General features: G+C 42.2%; 1 protein-coding gene across 2 annotated transcripts in view; it reads right to left on the bottom strand.

Annotated features, from left to right (window-relative positions):
• ARID1A (AT-rich interaction domain 1A) overlaps positions 1-20,128 on the bottom strand; it is an 87,235-nt gene that overhangs the window by 48,487 nt on the left and 18,620 nt on the right. For both annotated transcript variants that reach the window (XM_066375547.1, XM_066375548.1), the window contains exons 2-4: positions 8,345-8,557; positions 5,343-5,789; positions 3,146-3,262 (exon numbers count right to left, since the gene is read on the bottom strand). In XM_066375547.1, the coding sequence (XP_066231644.1) occupies positions 3,146-3,262; positions 5,343-5,789; positions 8,345-8,557 (777 nt within the window). The remainder of the gene's footprint in view (positions 1-3,145; positions 3,263-5,342; positions 5,790-8,344; positions 8,558-20,128) is intronic.

The following is a 20,128-nucleotide window of genomic DNA, read 5'->3' as shown; positions in this document are numbered from 1 at the left end:
AATGAGTGAGTGAAGAGAGTGATATGGAAAGTGAAGGGGCTGCAACTCCAGTCAGCCTCGCATCTTCTCTGGAGCCAAACATGAATAGCTGTTTGAGTAAAGGAATATATCATCGGTAAACCATCAGAATCCCTTAACACAGCTGCTTAGGAAGGAGGCCGGACCAGGCGGTGGCAAAGTGGATAGAGCATCAGCCTGGGAAGCTGAGGACCCAGGTTCAAAACCTCGAGGTTGCTGACTTGAATGTGGGCTCACTGGCTTGAGCATGGGATCATAGACATGACTCCAAGGTTGCTGGCTTGAGCAAGGGGTCACTGACTTGGCTGGAGCCCCCTGGTCAAGGCACATATAAGAAAAGAATCATTAAACAACTAAGGTGCCACAACTATTGAGTTGATGCTTCTCATCTCTCCCTTCCTGTCCTGTTTGTCTGTCCCTCCCTATCTCTCATAAAAAAAAAAGAAAGAGAAAAAAAAAAAGAAAGGAGAGGATCCTTTGTAGGGAATCTCAACTTCTTTTTTCAGATATGGCTGTTTCCCAGCCTGGCTAGGAAAATCTGGCATCAAACCAAAATTTCAAAGAAAAACCACCTTTTGTTTCTTGTTCCAAGTAGCAGAGGGATAAAAAGCAATTCAACAAATAAGATGCCAATAACCCAGCCAGCTCACCTCCCACATGGAGCTTCTACCACAGAGTAAATGACCCATTTGGATGAATCTATAGTAGAAGCCTGAATCTGGGAATGCTCCTTGTGATTGGCTGCCCAAGAATAACCCTCCCTTGGGCCCAAGAGGCTGCCAGCCCTGGCTGGATAGCGCAATTGGTTAGAGCGTCATCCTAAAACACCAAGGTTGCATGCTGGATCCTCAGTCAAGGCACATACAGAAACAGATCAATGTTTCTGTCTGTCTGTCTGTCTGTCTCTCTCCCTTCCTTCCTCTCTCTAAAATCAATAAATTAAAACAAAAAAACACCTGATCTGTGGTGGTGCAGTGGATAAAGTGTCGACTTGGAATGCTGAGGTTGCCAGTTCGAAATCCTGGGCTTGTCTGGTCAAGGCACATACAAGAAGCAACTAAAAGTTGATGCTTCCTGCCTCCCCCCCCATCTCTCTACTTTCTCTAAAATCAATCAATAAAATCTTGAAGAACAACAACAAAAAAAGCTGCCAGCACTTTCACTTCAATAGGCCAAATCAGAAGCTCTTGGCTGCATAGGACAAGGCTCTCAGACCTTGAAAACATGCAATGTGTTTATATGGTAGGCTTCTTGGGACTAAAAAATACCAAATGCACTTTTGTTAAAAGGTCAGTAGGAACAAGCAAAAACTTTCTGATGGGGAGTAACTTACAGCACTGGCAAAAATCCACCAGTCTGTGTTCTTGCCACAATAGCACCTCACCCAGATTTAGACACAAACCATAGTTGAAGGGGTGGTTACACATGTCTGATAAATCAGGCTGAAAAGCACACTCCCGTGAAGTTCAGAATGCAGACAAGAATTACAACAGACATTAATGAGAAAGGAACAAAGAAGAATTGCCTTCCCCCCTCAAATCCTCAGTAGAAGAGACAACAGCCTCAGAAGTCCCATCTGACAGTGGCTCTACATCCTGGCCTGAGAAGCCAGAAGAAGTGCTAATGGACTCCACAGCCTTTGTCCTACACTAAGGTTATGGCTCAGAAATATACAGGGAAAACCAGAGGAGGCTTCATGATGCAGAGTTTCTGCCTCCTACCTATTACTTAAAAATCCAGAAACAATTTTTTCCCCAAATCAGAATAACTGAAGCGATAGGCTTCAATACTAAGTAAAATAAAAATTTTAAAACTCCTGTCTGGGCCTGTGTGGCTAAATTTCCATTTCCTAAACAGAATTTGTAATGGAGGGTTTGCGACCTACTGTGTTATTGATTTCAGAGCAGCCCATTTCATTCCTGAGATTAATTTTCAGAACTTGAGTGATATGACCACATGTAATAGCAAAGCTAAGGCTAGGGTTAAATTGATAAATATTCCCAAAACCAGCTTACTCTGGTTAATGCAAACTGCCTTTCCAGTATCAAAGATAGTCCCTGCCTGACCAGGTGGTGGCACAGTGAATAAGAGCGTCGGACTGGGATGCGGAGGACCCAGGTTTGAGATCCCCAGGTCGCCAGCTTGAACCCAAGGTCTCTGGCTTGAGCAAGGGGTTATCAGTCTGCTGTAGCCCACGGTCATGGCACATATGAGAAAGCAATCAATGAACAACTAAGGTGTTGCAACGAAAAACTAATGATTGATGCTTCTCATCTCTCTCTGTTCCTGTCTATCTGTCCCTCTCTCTGTCTCTGTAAAAAAAAAGAAAAAGAAAAAAAAGGATAGTCCTTCTGGGATGATGATAATAGCTGACATCTATGGAATGTCTACAATGTATCACCACTTTCTCCTTATTAACCTCTTAAACGTTAATAACCACCCCCATCAAGAGGGTACTTTTAGATTCAGTTCACAGATGTGAAAACTAGAACATGGACAGGCTTGCTCAAGGCTGGAGTCAGTGGCAGAGTCAAATGCTCTTAACCAGCAGACTATACTGCCTTTCTCAAGATATAGTCAGTCCATTCCATAAACAGTAATCGACCATCTGGGCACCAAGCATTCTACTAGACAAAAGCACCTATTCACACAAAACACCAGAAAAACTGCTTTTATTCTTCCTGTGGTCAATGTGACAATTCATGCTGCACGCATCCCAAATCCTACCTCTTAGCTACATGCTAAGACAAAAACCTGAAATTTAAGCCCTCAAAAGTAAAAAATTAAAAAATATAAAATAAACACCAAAAAATTTAAACTTCTCTAAACTTTGATGGGGAGCAGATAGGCTCCCAACATCTTCATCTTTTCTGTCTCTCACACGGTCCATTTCTAAGAGGCCAAGATTTAAAACCAAAACCAAAACACTCTAAACAGAGATCACAAACCTATTCCCTAGGCAGAAGTCAAAACAGACACTACAAGGTCAGTCCATAAATTCTTATTCAGAATTCTGAACCTGAAATAGCTCATTGTTCACTTAGTTTAATACCATCAAATCATCCAACCAACCAGAAACCAGTTTTCTTTGCTTTCCTCTCTTTTAGAGGGTTGCAGGCATACTCACAGGCAAGCTTGAAGGTCTTGACTGAAGACTCAGGTTCATATCTTCTTGCCCTCCCTTACTGGAGGTCATTGAGGGGGTTGAGGATGCCTGAGACCCAAATGAATCTTGAGATAACTCCTAAAAAAAGAAAAACAAAAAACTGTGAAGGCCAGGCATTGACAAACCAGGTAAGCCTGCCTCATGGTGAAAGGGCTATGGAACTCTCACACAGGGGAAGCTGGGTGCGAGAGACTGCCCAACTGCACACAAGTCATCTGAAAGCAAAAAAAAACAAAGATTGGGCCCTCGCTAGTTGGCTCAGTGGATAGAGTGTTGGCCTGGCATATAGATGTTCCAGGTTCAATTCCCAGTCAGAGCACACAAGAGAAGCTACCATCTGCTTCTCTGCCTTTCCCTTCCCCTTCCCCTCCTGAGCCAGTGGCTCAACTGGTTCAGTTGGTCCAAGTGCATCAGTCTCAGGAGCTAAAAATAGCTAGGTTGATTCAAGCATGGGCCCCAGATGGGGGTTGCCAGGTGGATCTCAATCCAAACACATGTGTAAGTCTGTCTCACTATCTCCCCTCCATTCACTTAAAAAGTAAATAAAATAAAATAAAATAAAATAAAATAAAATAAAATAAAATAAAATAAAATAAAAGGTGTGGCTCTCCAGACAAGAATGTCAACAGTAGATATAAGACTTTTTGCTGGCAATGTTGACCATTTATCACTACCCACAGAGAGAGAGCTATTCCTTGGGGTTAAATTCTAAAGTCTGGCTAACTACAAGTTATATCTATCAAGTAATAAGACCAATTATGGTTTTAAAAACAAGAAAAAACTCATGCTAGCATCTCTGCATTAAAATTACTACTATTTCCTTCAAAGTCATTGTGCCTTGGGATATTTTTCAAACAATAACCACCAATGCAAAAAATGTTTAGTGGCCCTATCATCACTCGGTCATTTCTCCTCTTTTATGCTCTTTAAAGAATAAAGCCCAAATTGTTATTTTTAGGCTTCATCACCTACTTTGTTCATAGACATAGCTACAAGTGAATTTTAGCCATTCCCAAAAATCAAACCCATCCTCAAAAAATAAAAGGATTTGCCACCACTGATAATATTCTAAAGAGTGTGCTGTGAGCTCTGATGGCAATTTCCTATGAAGGGGTCCAAAATATTTTGAGCAATAGCAGAACAAAATAGCAGCTGAAACAAATGTCCAGTACAGCCTCCCAAAGTTATTCTTCTGTTTTCTTTTTTTGAGAGAGAGGCAGGGAGAGAGACAGGAACATCAAGCTGCTCCTCTATGTGCCCTGATCAGGGAATTGAACTGGCAACCTTCATGCTCCAGAACAGGAGTCCCAAACTTTTTACACAGGGGGCCACTCACTGTCCCTCAGACCGTTGGAGGGCCGCCACATACAGTGCTCCTCTTACTGACCACGAATGAAAGAGGTGCCCCTTCTGGAAGTGCCGTGGGGGGCCGGATAAATGGCCTCAGGGGGCCGCCTGCTCCTAAACTACGCTCCAACCAACTGAGCTTCTGACCAGGGCCCAAAGTTACTGTTTTAAAAAAAGACCAAACTGTCTAACCAGTGATGGTGCAGTAGATAGAGCATCAACCTTCCATGATGAGGTCCCAGGTTCAAAACCCCAAAATTGCCAGCTTGTGGCTGGACTCATCTGCCTTAAGTGCAGGCTCATTGGTTTGAGCATGAGATCATCAACAATGATCCCTTCCTTGAGCCCAAAGGTTGTGTGGGCTTGAAGCTTAAGGTCACTGGCTCAACTTCAGCCCCCTGGTCAAGGCATGTATGAAGAGCAATCAATGAACAACTAAAGTGACACAACTACAAGTTGCTGCCTCTTATCTCTCTCCGGGGGGGGGGGGGGGACCCCAACCAAATTTACTTGGATGCTCAAATTCTAAATGCTAGTTTAAAAAAAAATCTATTCCATTATCTTCAATTTATCTGTCTATGCAACTTTCTATTGCCCTATTTTTTTTTATCAGTAAGGAGAGATACAGGCTTTTACGCAGTTAAAAAGGTTATGCCTTTATTAGTTCAATCAATCTAGTTAGCGTGTTAACCCACCATTTAATTGGTGTTTAAGTGCACTTTAGAGAACCAATCTGTATGGCAAAATTCTCATGACACCAATCCCCAAACTGTCTGTGGTCATATGTAAAGAAGGGCAAGAGGCATCTTACCTGTGGTGGAGGGAAGCGCTGCTGGGAATAGGCGGTTTGCTGTGACTGCTGAGACTGGGGCTGAGGGTACGCAGCCTGCTGGGAGAGCGTCGAGGATGCTGGCTGCTGAGGTTGCTGCTGCTGGTAGGGAGACTGTGCCTGTGAGTAGGGGGGCTGGCTCGGGGGGTGCTGCTGGGTTGTAGACTGTTGAGAAGGGTATGGAGTCGGAGACTGCTGATGTGGAGGCTGGGATGGCTGCTGGGAATATGGAGGCTGAGTGGACTGGAGCTGTGGTGGCTGAGACTGCGGCTGCTGCTGATATGAAGGCTGGGCATGAGGGGTCTGGGATGGTGGTTGCTGGGAGTAGGGTGGCTGCTGCTGCTGGGGGTGAGGACTTTGCTGGTTGTAATATGGAGTCTGGCCCTGCTGACCATACCCGCCAGGGCCTTGCTGTCCATAAGGAGGAATCTATAAGAAAGGGAAGAATACATTTTAGCACTGACTCTTCTCAATGAAGAAAGATGAGATATTCTGTCAAAAGCTATACCCTATAAAAAGAGTATAGAAAGCAAGCAAGCCATGTCTTACAGAAGGCCCAGGGTTTTTCCACCATCTCTGTCTAAATTGAGCCAGGAAGGATGACTGAGCTGGACTACTAGTTGGTTTGTTTACAAGTGGGCTGCATTCATCCACAGAAAATTTTATACTGTACTACTTAATATTTAGGCTATTTACAAGAGTTCAAGAGCAGCTGTTTTCACTAATGAGTCTTCTCTTTTTATCATGGCCCTACACTGTTTTTATAAGCACTAGAAATCTGTTTCCTAGCCACAATGAATAGTCAACAGCAGCCTAGCTCAGCCAACTGAAAACCTAGGGTTTATAATCTAGTGTGCAAATCACTCAGCTACTCTGGTTATTTTTTTTTTCATTTAATTTTCATTCAAAAAAATATTTGAGAATCTTCTTACTTGTGCCAGGCACTATGAATTTCAGACACTAAGAATATATTCTGGTTGGAGAATACATTTGATAAGTAGGCAAAAACAACCCAAAAGAATCCAACAATATCTACCCCATCTAGTCTCCATTTTCTCATTGGAAAAAGGTGACAATATTTAATTTTGGGGTGTTTTTCCTATTTTTTATATTTAAGGAAAGTTAGGCCTTTTCAGTATGACTATCATTCATATATAAATGGTAGAAAAGGCCCTGGCCAGTGGATGTCCTGGGTTTGATTCCTTGTCAGGGCACACAGGAGAAGCAATCATCTGCTTCTCCACCCCTCCACCTCTCCCATCTCTCTCTCTTCCCCTCCCACAGCCATGGCTCTTTCGAATGCATTCAGCCCTGGGTGCCGCGGATAGCTCCATGGAACCTCTGCCTCAGGCACTAAAAATAGCTCCATTGTAAGCCACAGCCCCAGAGAAGCATCGGCCCCAGATGAGCATCAGCCCCAGATGGGGGTTGCCAGATAGATCCTGGTCAGGGCACATGTGGAAGTCTGTCTATCTTCCCTCCTCACTTGGGAAAAAGAAGAAAAATAAATACATAAATGGTAGAAAAACACATCAAAACAAAAATGACAATGAAAATGGTGTGGATGTCTGCACAAAAGGAGATGAGGGAAATTTTAACATTTATAACAGAATTGTTAGCATCCTTACTGTTTCAATCTTCCCTCTTCCTACTACCCCCCGTCTCTCCTAAATATTCATTGTGACAGACAGCTTTATGTTGAAGAAACATAAAAGGCCTCTTCCGACCCCAGGACACGTTATGAGAAGTTTTCATGGTAGCACTGGGTAGGAACTCAGCCACTGCCTTTCTTTCTTTTCATCTCCCTCAGAGATCACCACTTAGTGGGTACAAGCAGGCCAGCCAGGTTAAAGGAGACAGGTATATACATACAGCCTGTGGCCAGAGAGCAGTTTTCCTTTGAGCCCATGGGGTGGTGCCTACAACTTTAGCCTTGTAAGTAGCACACTATAACTAACAATTAGTTGTTCTATGCTCCTTTCAAGAGGTTTAGAAGCCAAAGCAATATTCTTTTTACTTAATAGTACAAAGGTCTTTATTTATTTATTTATTTATTTATTTAACACTTATCATGCCATGAACTCATAAGCAATGTGTTCTAGAAGTTCTGGCTCCTTTCCATGGGTTCTCATAATGTGTGTTTCTCTGAGTGGAGCAGGCTGATGCTTCAGTTTAACCCAGATACCTGTTTAGATTCCTCCTTTTTCTGATCATTTTTCTTCACACTTTTCAGGAAGCTATCTCAGCTCTTAACAGTGCTTAATATGCTCAATATGTACATTAATTCTCTTGGCAAGAATCTTACCCTTGTTTGTTTACAACAATGCCCGTTACATGCTGGGTTACACTGTAGACTCTTCCGGTTTTACTATGGCAACATTTGTGGGCATTTTTTTGAACAGTGCCCATGCCCTTGATATTTACATTAGCACCTTTCTTGTATATTATTAGATTGTATGTGACCAAAGGAACAGCTCCATGCTTTTTAAAAGGTCTAGAGAACACATAGTGGTACCTCTTCTCTTTCCCACTGCATTAGTCATTTAGGCGAATTACTGGAAGACAACAGTTCCAGCTAGAAGGCCAAAGACATGTTCCTTGTTTCCTTTATTTAAATTTTTCCATTGATGAGGGAGGGGAGAAGGGGAAAAAAGGGGAGGAGGAGAAGGAGAAATGGAGAGAGGAAGGGAGGAAAGGAGAAAAAGAGGGGACAGGAGGGAAGGAAAAAGGGAGTAGAGAAAAGGGAGAAGGGAACGGGGAAAGGAGGGAGAAAGAAGCAGCAACTAGTTGTTCCATTTAGTTACGTACACATTAATTGCTTCTCATAAGTGTCCTGACTAGGGGTTGAACCCACAACCTCAGATGCTGGGAAAACACTTTATCCACTGAGCAACCGAGCCAGGGCTGGTATGTTCTGATTCTATAGCTCATGGCGACATCCTGGACAGATTAAGGATTAGGGTAATTTAAGAGTAATCGTCTACCTGCTGTGCATAAGAGAGGCTGCCCATGGTACTCTGTGCCCGGCCCTGCATGGTCATTGGGTACCGCTGTGGTGTCTGGGACCCATATGGCTGCCCTGGGTACCCATGTCCTTGCTGCGGTCCTGACGGAGGTCCCTGTTGTTGCGAGTATGGGTTAGTTCCACCATATGGCTGAGGTCTCATCTTGCCCATCTGATCCATTGGACTGGATGGCTACAAAATAAAAGAGAATTTCATTAAACTGAAGCTTTCATAGCCTCTGGCCAATATGAACACAAACCTAAATATATAGGTCTGTACGCCACATAGAAAAAACAGTTACTACGAGAAATAATGGTACAGACCCAGAAACCCTTGGGCAAATCATTTAACCTTTCTCAGAACTCTGATTTATCATATGTAAAATGAAAATACTGCCTGTCTGTGACAGCTTCTTGTAAACTATATGTGACTTGGTAAGTATGATATTTATAGATAGAGATCCAAGGAACACACCAGGTGTGGAGAAATGAATATATGTAACTCTGTGGTGTAGAAAATCTGAACAAAGGTCCTGCAGTTGGGAGAGGACAGTGCTGCAATACTTTTGCTATGATCAGCACCAAAACTGATGCTTCAATACCGTGGGTGGGGGGATTCAAGTATACAAGCATTTAGAGTAGAATCTTTTTTCCTTGTATTTTATAGCTTGCTTGCACTATGGCACAAACACTTAAATTTATGCTTTCTTCCAAATGAGTAACACGGCTAAGTTATAGCTGTTAAGGCAACTGTGACTTCAATTTACAGCTCTGTGCATCTCACCTGAAAAGTTCATCTCCTTTAATATTCAAGAGTTTGAGTGTATACGGAGGATATAACTTTTGGCTCTTCAAAGAGAGAAAGATAGAGGGGTACAGCATAGCACCAATAATGAAAGCTCAAAGTTCACCTCTCGGGTATTTGGCTACAAACATAGTTTTCTTTCTTCTCTTTGAGGAGCAACAGGTTCAATTAGCTTATTTGCTTTCTGACATAACTTTATCCTGCTGGAGCTATACAGGACAGAGCCTCAGAACACTTGCCCTACCAGCGATGCCTACTTATGTCTATCTATTGGTGGTATGGAGGGGAAGGGGAAGTTTCCTTAAGCACCTTACAAATAGATAAACCCAGGTTGGAGAGTAGGCCTGGGCCTGACATAAAACTTGAAAACTAAATCTTAGATTGGGGTGGGGAATAGATATTAATATTATAGGTCTGAATTTCATGAACTTTCAAGTCGTTCAGTGGTTCTCAAACTTTAACATGAAAATCACCTGGAAAGTTTGTTAAACCACAGGCTGCTGGGACACATCTCCAGAGTCTCTAATTCTGTAGATTCATGTGGGGTGTAGGATATACATTTGTAACAGTTCCCAGGTGATACTCATGCTGCTGGTCCAGGGACCACACTTTTATTTTTATTTATTTATTAATTTTTTTCAGGGACCACACTTTTAGAACCACCTGCCTAGATTATATGTAGAATCTCTTCAAGTTTTCTTATTCTATCATTAATAAATTATAACTTAAGGTGTGTAAGACCTTAAAAATAACAAAAACACCTCCAAAATAAGGGGGAAAACAATTGGTTCTCTGTACATGTCTTTTCGGGGGTGAGGGCAAAGCAGAGTACTACTTAAGTGTTTTATAATAGAAGAAGTCAAGCTGTCATGAGAGAAACGGATAAGACAAAAAGCCACAGAGACTATTCTTCTAAATATCAAAAGGAATAAAGTAGAAGTGCAAAGTTCTCTTAGGCTGCAGCTGAAATCTTAGCTAAAAAGGTTACAGTGATGATGGGAGTATCCTCATCTAAACTACAATCATAGTAACACTGTGTCCCAAATCACTACTAAATGCCAATATTAAATTGCAATTCCAACATAACTAAAACAATTTTTGGCAAGTCTGTATCAGAAGCTCCAATAATGTTCCCAATCATAATTTTGGAGCTACACGGATTCTTTTGGGACTGATTAGAAAGTTCAAATTAAACTACAACTGGATTAGTAAGTAAGTAATAGCAGGTGGTCTTCCTCAGATACACCTGCATTCAAAACATTACCATTATCTCCTGTAAAGAGGTCAAGGGCTTATGGGCACATCATGCTGCACAAAACGAGGAGATCCTCATCTCATTCCAGACTGCCACTGCTGTCCACGTGGCCCCCAGGTGAAGACTACATTTGCTGAACAGAGACCACCCCACTCTGTCAGCCCAGATCTCCCTACAACACTTGAGGGGTAGTTGTTACCATGGCTACTATAGAGCTTCTAGAGCCGTAGCTATTAACCAGTGCTACAGATGAGAATTTTCTGTGAAGTTTTACAAATGCCTGGACCTTTCCCTAGAAATTACAATGTAGTGAGCCTGGCAGCGCTTGGGTTCCCCTCACCCTCATCCTATAAAAATCCTTGGATGATTATATACTAGCTGAGAACCAATGATCTAAAGAATACTCAATAAAATTTTCTGTGATATGTGTCTCTTAAGTACTTGAAATATAGCTAGTGTGACTGAGGAACTGTTTTATTTACTTTTAATTAATCAAATAACCATATGTAGCTAGCTAGTGGCTACCATACTGGACCACACGGTTCTAGAGCAATACTCACAAATCATTTTCATTTCTCCTTGTTCAACAACAGCTCCAAACTTCCTACCTACAACATCTTGTACTACTAGTATCATACAGAAAGAGCAAAAAGTTTAACAAACGGATAGGCATGGGTTCAAATTCTAAATCTATCACTGTCTGATATTGAACACATCAGTTTTTCAGCTAAAATGCACCTAAACACTTCATACAATGCCTGGTGTTTAACTGTCTAATAAACAGTAGGTATTATCAATAATGATAAATAGTGTGCTTCTGCCTAACTCTGAAGCCCTCCATAGTGTGCCCCAGTTCTACATATTTTTTCAGTCTCACACTGAAGTCCTCCACATATGGAGCATGCACAGCTCTCTACTATGGTACAGCTCTCTACAATGGTACCCTCCTGCTCTGCCCTCCCATACACAATGGCTTCCACCAGCAGAAACCCAACCCCTCAACATGAAGCCACTTCCTACCTTTTTCAGCACACTCTTATCTCTCACATTTCAAAATGTTCTATTATAAATTTAGTCAGAATCACAAAGTTTATCTCTTAGTTGTCCAGCTGACTAAATCTCTCAAGATTAAGTTCAAGGAAGCCAGAGATCAGATCTTTTATTTTAAAAGACCCCAAGTGCAGAGCTAGGACTCAGTAACTTCAATGTGCCAGGCTGACCTACTGCAAGAAGTGGGTAGGGGATACGATGGAAAGAAAACCTAGATCAAACCATCTAGCCATACAGGCAGTGGCATGCCCTTAACCAGTTTATGACTTTGAGGGTGGAAAAATCAAGTGATTAGTAATGAAAGAGGAGAGGGTGGAATAAATAGATAAGGGAGAACAAGCATATTTTTGAGAAGACTCTTATATGCCATCCTATACCCGAGAGGTCTTCAAACTATACAGACATCCCCCCCAACACCCTGCTTAAAAACAAAAGGCTAAAGGCAAGTGGCCTTTTTTCCCTCTCACAGCAGGGGAACTGACTCACCAAAGAGGACAGCTACTTACAGGGGAGTTAGTAAATAAAGGGTTCAAGGCTTCTCCCACCAACTTCAGGAAATCGTTGCATATCAAAAATAACACAAGTCAAAAAAATTCTTATTCTAAAAATAAAATTGAGACATTTTCCTTTCCTGGATATCAGATTTCGGATTCCCTCTCTTCACCAAAGGGTTAAAATCAACAGAATATGCAGCTTAGCAAACTAAAATATATTTGGCCCCAACAATCAGATTACTCTGTTCTCAGGTCAAAGTTAAACATCTGCTCATATCAGAAAGGGAGGAGGGCAGGGACCTAACTCACATTTCTGACATTTAAAACCTTTGTGAAAGATTTGTGATTTGCAGTTGCAGATGAAATGCCATCTTCCAATCTCTCAAAACAGAGATGGGGGGGGGGGGGGGTCTTAAATGTTCACTAATTAGTTGATTTAAAAGTAGCAATTTCAGACCAGAAAAATCCCTACTACACACAAGATATAAAAGCCAGTATCAGCATCTGCAGACACCAAGGAAAACGCAATGGATAGCAAACACCAAACCCTGGGCTGCAAAGAGCAAGAGATTCCTTTCTGGGAAAGACGAGAGGAAATCCTTTCAAAAGGAAACCACAGGAGTAGATTACTGTGATTACACTTCAAAAGCAAAGGCTTTGCCATAAAGACACATAATTGGGAGGAAAATGCTGCCCCCTTGATCAGGGAAGTCAGGCCCCCTGCTATATACTCTCCTGAATTCATAAAAAATAAAAATAAATAAGTGGAAAAGAGCCAATAAGAACACCCCCCCCCATCTCCATCTACCACTTATCTCTTTCCAGATCACTGGCTGTGTTACAAGCTGCTTGCCAAATCAAATGCATCAAAAGATGCAGTTGTAGGGGCATCAAAGGCAAGGATGCCTAGCAGGCTGGCCCCTCTGAATACATTCAGAACAAACAGCTTGCAGACTAACCACTTGAAAGTTTCCCCCTGCTCCAAACAAATGACATTACAAGCCTCTCCAGACCAGCCAGCTAACAGAATCCCTCACAATTTCTTATTGCACCAAATAAAGCTAGAACAACCCTCAGGAGTTGCTGATAACAGACTAGGCTTCCAATTCTCTAACCTGTGACCATGACTGACTGATGCTAGTGTATCAGGAAAACAGAAACTTAATTTTTTCTTTCTTCTTTCATTTAGTGTGTGCCCACGTGCATATGAGTGTGAGAGAGAAAGGAAGAGCAATGAGAAGCATCAACTCGTAGTTGTGTCACTTTAGTTGTTGGTTGCTCCAGTTAAGCCAGTGACCATGGGATCATGCTTATGATCTCACACTCAAGCTGGATGAGCCTGCACTCAAGCAGGCAACCTTGGTGTTTCAAATCCATGACCTCAGTGTCCCAGGTCAACACTTTATCCACTGCACCACCACTGGTCAGGTGAGAAACTTAATTTTCTTGAAATAAAAGTCCAACTGAGAAAAGCTCCAGGCCTCAGGCCCAACCCAAAGATGCAGAAAGAAGTGACCAGGCTGCAGCCCTAAGAAGCCAGATTTGGATCGGCAAGAATACTATAGAGAGGGATGGGCTGGGGCTGCCAAAAGGCGTCCATCAGAGAGAAGTCTTGACTACCACTTGTTCTGTCACCCTAAATTCCAACTGGCTGAGGCCAATATAAACCTAGAGTCCTAATCTTGGAATTTGGACAATTACATATTACTTCTTACTCTTTGTGTTTTCAATGTATTCCTAGCCAGATTTGTTGTATAACTTTTAATAATAACAATTAAAAAAAAATCCCTGGCTCTTTAATCGAAAGAACCCCCTAATTGATTCCCACAGTAATTAACCTGCATTTTACCTCAGAGAGCGGTAGTTAAGGAAGTCGGCACTGCTATTTATAACTCATCTCAAATTGAGGGCAGACTGCCTAAAATCTAACACATCCCAGCTGTACTCCTGTTTGAACTGGGGCCAAGGGAATTTTTTAAAGCAATCTTGGCACCGAATGAATGACACCAACAGTATGAGAGCACGAGCGGTTGTGTTGTGGTGACGTAGCACTGGAGGTGGAATGGGAGGGGGCCAGTGTACTGTGATCCCTCTCGTGCATGCCTGCTGCTTGCCTTGCTGAGTCCCAGTACAGTAAGCTGGAAACCGCCCACTGAGAGCCAAACACAGGAAAAGGCTTTTCCTGTGGAACGCCTTGAAGTGAGAAACACATGGCTAATCTGCATAAACGCGAAGCCACACCACCCTTGCCAGGAAGGTTAGTGCTCGTAATCTCTGGCCATGAAGCTGGCTGCCTGGGAGGACTTGGACTGGGGCCTGATAACCCAGAAAGAGCTGAGAGAACAGATGGGTAAGGACCCCAGCAGAAAACAGCGCCGGGCCACGTGACTTGCCACATGGCCCCGCCAGCACAAACTATTGTCTGGCTGCGAGCTCCCTATACAAAGGCACCCAGCCTCAGCTTCCTGTGATTACAGGGACAGGCGGCAGCTGTTGATACAGTTCCCATATTGGGCCCTCCCTGTTAAGAAGCATTCCAGGCAGGGACAAATATAAAAGTTAAGGCCTCACCCAACTAACCCGCTAGGTTCCACATGGCTCCACTCAGATCTTAGGATGGACAGAGCAGACTTCCATAAAAGAATCACCCTTTATACCCTGATACACAAATTAACCAGTATAAGTCATTCTCACTGTGCCCTCCCTCCAGTCAATGCCTGGCTCATCCTGCCTTTTCTCACTCCTCCAGTATTTCATAGCTTTGAAGACTGATAAAAGACTTCTTCCCCAAATGAAGAGAAACTGCCCAGAAACCTGCTTGTTTAGTCTATCCCCAGACTCAGCCTCCTAAAAAGTAAGGAGACCCCCCACCTAGGATAATAAGATTCCTGACATCTCCTATTTGGCCTCACTAGAAACATCATTAAAGGTTTCCTAAAGTTAAATTGATGATGTTAAAAATCTCTCATCAGATACACCAACACCTGATCCAAGAAATTAAACCCACTCAGCCTATGACTTTTATCATTCATAACAGTAGAATCAATATTCCATTTTCTATTTCACAATAGATGGAAAATGATTCTTTCATTCTAGTTTTACTTCATTCAAGTTCTAAACAAACTGGCCATCTGCCTATGGTGAGAGAGAAATTACCAAACTAGTTGGCAACTACCACACCAGTGAGACAGATTTTTAAGAAATTCTTTCAAAGTTCCATGAAATGTCCAAGTTGAATATAAACAAAAAATCCAAAGTCAATGGAAAGTTCTAGCTACCTTATTCTGCTTATAGAAATGATTCTACAAGGTCAGAGCACATTCCACTTTATAGACTAAGTATGAGCCAATTTCAAAGACATCACCCAAAGCACTAACTAGCCTGACAAAACTGATTAGGAGAGGCTTCAACCAGTCTCAGGACCTTCCAATCGAGACTCTGTCTCTAAAGTGATAGAGAACAAGACAAGAAGCCTGGCTCTCTCCCAGGCTCAGAGATAGTTAGGCTGCTGTGCTCTATCCTTCCAGACCAGAAGATCTGAGAAAACTTACCATGGGTAGAAAAGAGAAACCAAAGGGGGAAGAGTCATTGAATCATCTAGCAAAACTCAAATTATGAGAGCCAACTGTAATAACCACCTCACAGCTGTCCACCCAAAAAAGGCATGCAGGAAAAACCACAACCAGGTGGTATTTCTTTATTTTTTCCTTTGGTTCCAGAAAGAACCCTTCAAATAAAGCAGCTAGAGCACCAAATTAACTAATGAATTGCCCAACTAATGATAAAAGTCCTGCTCTTCATCCAGAACACTTTCATTAGCCACCTTTCTTTTTTCTTTTCTTTTTTTTTTTACAGAGACAGAGAGTCAGAGAGAGGGACAGACAGGGACAGAGAGAGATGAGAAGCATCAATCATCAGTTTTTCCTTGTGACACCTTAGTTGTTCACTGATTGCTTTTTCAAATGTGCCTTGACCACGGGCCTTCAGCAGACTGAGTAACCCCTTGCTCGAGCCAGTGACCTTGGGTCCAAGCTGGTGAGCTGTGCTCAAACCAGATGAGCCCGTGCTCAAGCTGGTGACCTCAGGGTCTCGAACCTGGGTCCTCTGCATCCCAGTCCGACACTCTAACAACTGTGCTACCACCTGGTCAGGCTTAGCCACCTTTCAACAGAGAAAATGCCCTTCCCCAAAATTATGAAGATTAACTTTTTTGGAAGACCAAATTTAGCTAACAAGTATCTCCCAATTTCCAACAAACTACAAAAGCTTTTAAGGATATCATGCAACTCGAGAAAGAATTCCTCTTTAGGTATTGCTTAAAACTCAGGGCTATAATAGCATTAAGGCCACAAGAATGATGCTTAAACAGGAACCAAAATACCATTTGATAAAAATAAACATCCTTTTCTTTACAATTTTTTAATCTCAGGAGTAAGGCAACAGTACATCATGGTGAAGAATATGAGACAGAGAACATCTGGGTTCCAATCCCAATTCTCTGACCAACTCCCTGGGGGGGGAGGGAGGAGGCACTAATCAGATTTTATCTCAACTTTCTCAGCCACACAATCGAACCCTGCCCTCCAGATTCTAAATAAGCAGCTGTAGGATGGGGCCAGAAATCTCCTTAGGCAATTCATGTCCAGTCTGAGAGCATTTATTTGGGTTACACAGCCTCCCTCTTTTAAAGATCCTGCCATCTCCAGCACAGATTGACTCTAGAACTCAGATACACCTTCCGTTTCCTTAGCCAAACAATGATTCGTCTGAAGAGGGCAGTGCATGGCCAAGAGAAAAAAGCAGGAATGCACCTCAGATTCCCAAATAAGCAGCATTCCCGATCAAAGCCAAGCTTTCCCCAATTGCTATATCCAGCCCGATTATCCATTCTCTTGAAATATCACTAACATATATATGCTTTACTTATTCATCTTGTTCACTGTCTGTATCCTAGACCAGAATACAGATTCCTATGCTCCAGGAAGGCAGAGAATTATGTATAAAGCAAACTTTCCTACTTTAAAAATAGGAAAGGGAATATGGAAGAGAAAGTATAATTCTAGAGGTCTTGCAAGTCCTAACCTCCTTCACCCTGATGAAATGCTTTGGTTCAACATGGCCAGTCCCTAGGCAATGGTCAAGAGTTCTGTCCCTCAGTTTCCACACCAACAGTATAGAAATAATAGCAGTGGTACCTTCAGGATTGAGTTCACACAGTAAAACAAAACAAAAACACTGTTTTCTTAATCCAGCTGGATATGCTCTCACTTCAGAACCTTTGAATATACTGAATTCCACCTGAAATACTTTTTTTTTGCGCGACAGAGACAGAGAAAGACAGACAGAGGGACAGATAGGGACGGACGAACGGACAGTGAGGGAGGGATAGAGATAAGCATCAAGTCTTCACTGCTGCACCTTAGTTGTTCAATAATTGCTTTCTTATATGTGCCTTGACCAGGGGGCTACAGCTGCTGTAGCCCCCTCAAGCCAACGACCTTGGGCTTCAAGCCAGCAACCTTTGGGCTCTAGCCAGCGACCATGGGGACAGGTCTATGATCCCCAGCTCAAGCCAGTGACCCTGCACTCAAGCTGGCGAGCCCATACTCAAGCCGGATGAGCCCGCACTCAAGCCGGCGACCTCGGGGTTTCAAACCTGGGTCCTCTGCATCCCAGTCTGACACTCTATCCACTGCACCACTGCCTGGTCAGTCTAGAGTACTTTTTTATTTTTATTTTTTAGAAAGAGAAAAAGACAGGAAGGGAAAGAGATGAGAAGTGTCAACTTGTAGTTGCATCACTTTAGTTGTTCACTGATTGCTTCTTATACGTGCCTTGACATGGGATGGGAGGGCTCCAGATGAGCCAGTGACCCCTTGTTCAAGCCGGTGACCTCAGGGTTTCAAACCTGGGACCTCAGCACCCCAGGTTGACACTCTATTCACTGCACCACCACCAATCAGGCACCTGGAATATTTTCTTCTCCCAGATTTTATTATAACTTCACTCTTTCGTATCAAGTATTGGGCTTGCCTGGTTACCCAATGTAAAATTTCAATCCGGATCCCTGATAAACTTTTCCTCCTGAACATGTATTACTAACATTCTACATGTTTTATTATCTTGTTCAATGTCTATATCCTAGTCTAGAATATATCAGTCCCAAGAGGTACATAAGAGTCTTTGTGTGTTTGACTGTATCTTCCAGCACCCAAAATATTAGCTATTATCATCCTACACAAGTCCCAGATTTCTAGCAATAAAACTCAGAAACAACAACAGTTAAGGTCTGGTCCCATATACTCAAGACCAGAAACTAAGAGTGATTAGCTAGAGGTTAACTAGCAATCAAGTAAGCTATAAGATTATGCTGTGCTTTCTCTGTCTGAGCAAGTCACTTCACCACTTGGCATAAGACCACTTGTAAAATGGGAATGTAAAAACTGTCCAACAAAGACATAAGGCAGTTCAAATGATAAGTATATGAATATTTTTACAGAATCACTTTATAACGGATATTACTTCCCTCTCTCAACCCTCAATAGGAGAAAAAGCAGAATGGATTGAAAGCTGTTTCAAAATACCTCCTTAAAAAACAAGAACAGCCTGGTCTGTGGTGGCGTGATGGATAGAGCACAGCTTGGAACACTGAGGTCGCCAGTTCAAAACCCTGGACTTGTCTGGTCAAGGCACATATGACAAGCAATCAATGAACAACTAATGTGAAGCAACTATGAGTTGATACTTGAGACCCTCCACTCCTGTAAAATCAATAAATAAAATCTTAAACAAACAAACAAAAAAACAGAAAACCAAGAACACACAAGTTAGACACCAAAAGGATTGACCAGTCCAATTCTCAAGCTCCATCTACTTTAAGTCTGATCTCCAAAGGCATTTGTTAAACAGCTCCTTCCAATAATCCTGACAGTCAAGCACAATAGTTTTCAACCAGGACAATACTAACCCCTTAGAAGTGTTTGGAAATAATGTATAACACTGCCTCTTTAGGTTATCCCAGCAATTGTTTTGTTACTGGCATTATTATCCGGGGAGCAAGATGCTAAATGTCCCGCAATGCATCTCCACACAAAGAGCCTTATAAAAAACAATGGACTCTAGCCCATTAGAGTCCACTAGAGATTAATGGACTCAAGACCAATCTCAGAGGCAGAATTTCCTTTAACATTTAATCCTGGAGCAATTAAGGGAAAGAACTGACCAGTACCATCCCAAGAGCCTAGCAGTACAAAGTCAACCACTAGCCAAGGTAATCAGAAAGAAACATTTACTTTAAAAAATAGCTGGAAAATAATTTATTAAAGGTAGTACTTCTCCAGTGCATTTATTATAATTATAATTATATAGTTATCAGTGGTTACATTTTTAAAGATTTAATTTATTCATTTTAGAGAGAGAGACAGAGAGAGAGAAACAGAGACAGAGAGATAAAGACGGGGGGGAGCAGGAAGCATCAAGTCTTATATGTGCCTTGACCAGGCAAGCCCAGGGTTTTGAACTGGGGATTGCAGCATTCTAGGTCAACACTTTATCTACTGTGCCACCACAGGTCAGGCCTATTTGTGATTATTTACTTACATCTTTCCCCACTAGAAAGTACTCCATCAGAGATAAGAATTATGAAGCCTATGTTCACATCACAGTGCCTGATACATTGTAGTAGCTCAAAAAGTATTGATATATACTGCATTAACTGTAAGAAACTGGCATATGGTAGATAAATACTCACAGGTTATTAAAAAAAGTTTCCCTATGCCTGGCCTGTGGTGGCACAGTGGATGAAGCATCAACCTGGAATGCTGGGGTCGCTGGTTTGAAACCCTAGGCTTGCCCAGTCAAGGCATATACTAAATACTAAAAGCAACCAATCAGTAGACAACTAAAGTGATGAAACTATGTGTTGATACTTTTCAATCCACCCTCCCCTCTCCTCTCTCTGTAAAATCAATAAATAAAATCTTTAAAAAAATGTTTCAACGTAAGACTTCTCACACTGTTAAGTCCCTAGTATGGTATGCTTTAAATTAGACATTTCAGCAACAGAAATGGGCAATTAATGAGCTTTTAAAAAGTTCTCATCCTGAGGCCCTGGCCGGTTGGCTCAGTGGTAGGGCGTCGGCCTGGCGTGCAGGGGTCCCG

The sequence above is a fragment of the Saccopteryx leptura genome, chromosome 3 (genome assembly GCF_036850995.1).
Source record: "Saccopteryx leptura isolate mSacLep1 chromosome 3, mSacLep1_pri_phased_curated, whole genome shotgun sequence".
Lineage (NCBI taxonomy): Eukaryota > Metazoa > Chordata > Mammalia > Chiroptera > Emballonuridae > Saccopteryx > Saccopteryx leptura.
Note: the sequence above shows the minus strand (reverse complement) of the source record. Positions and strands in the feature narration are given on the sequence as shown.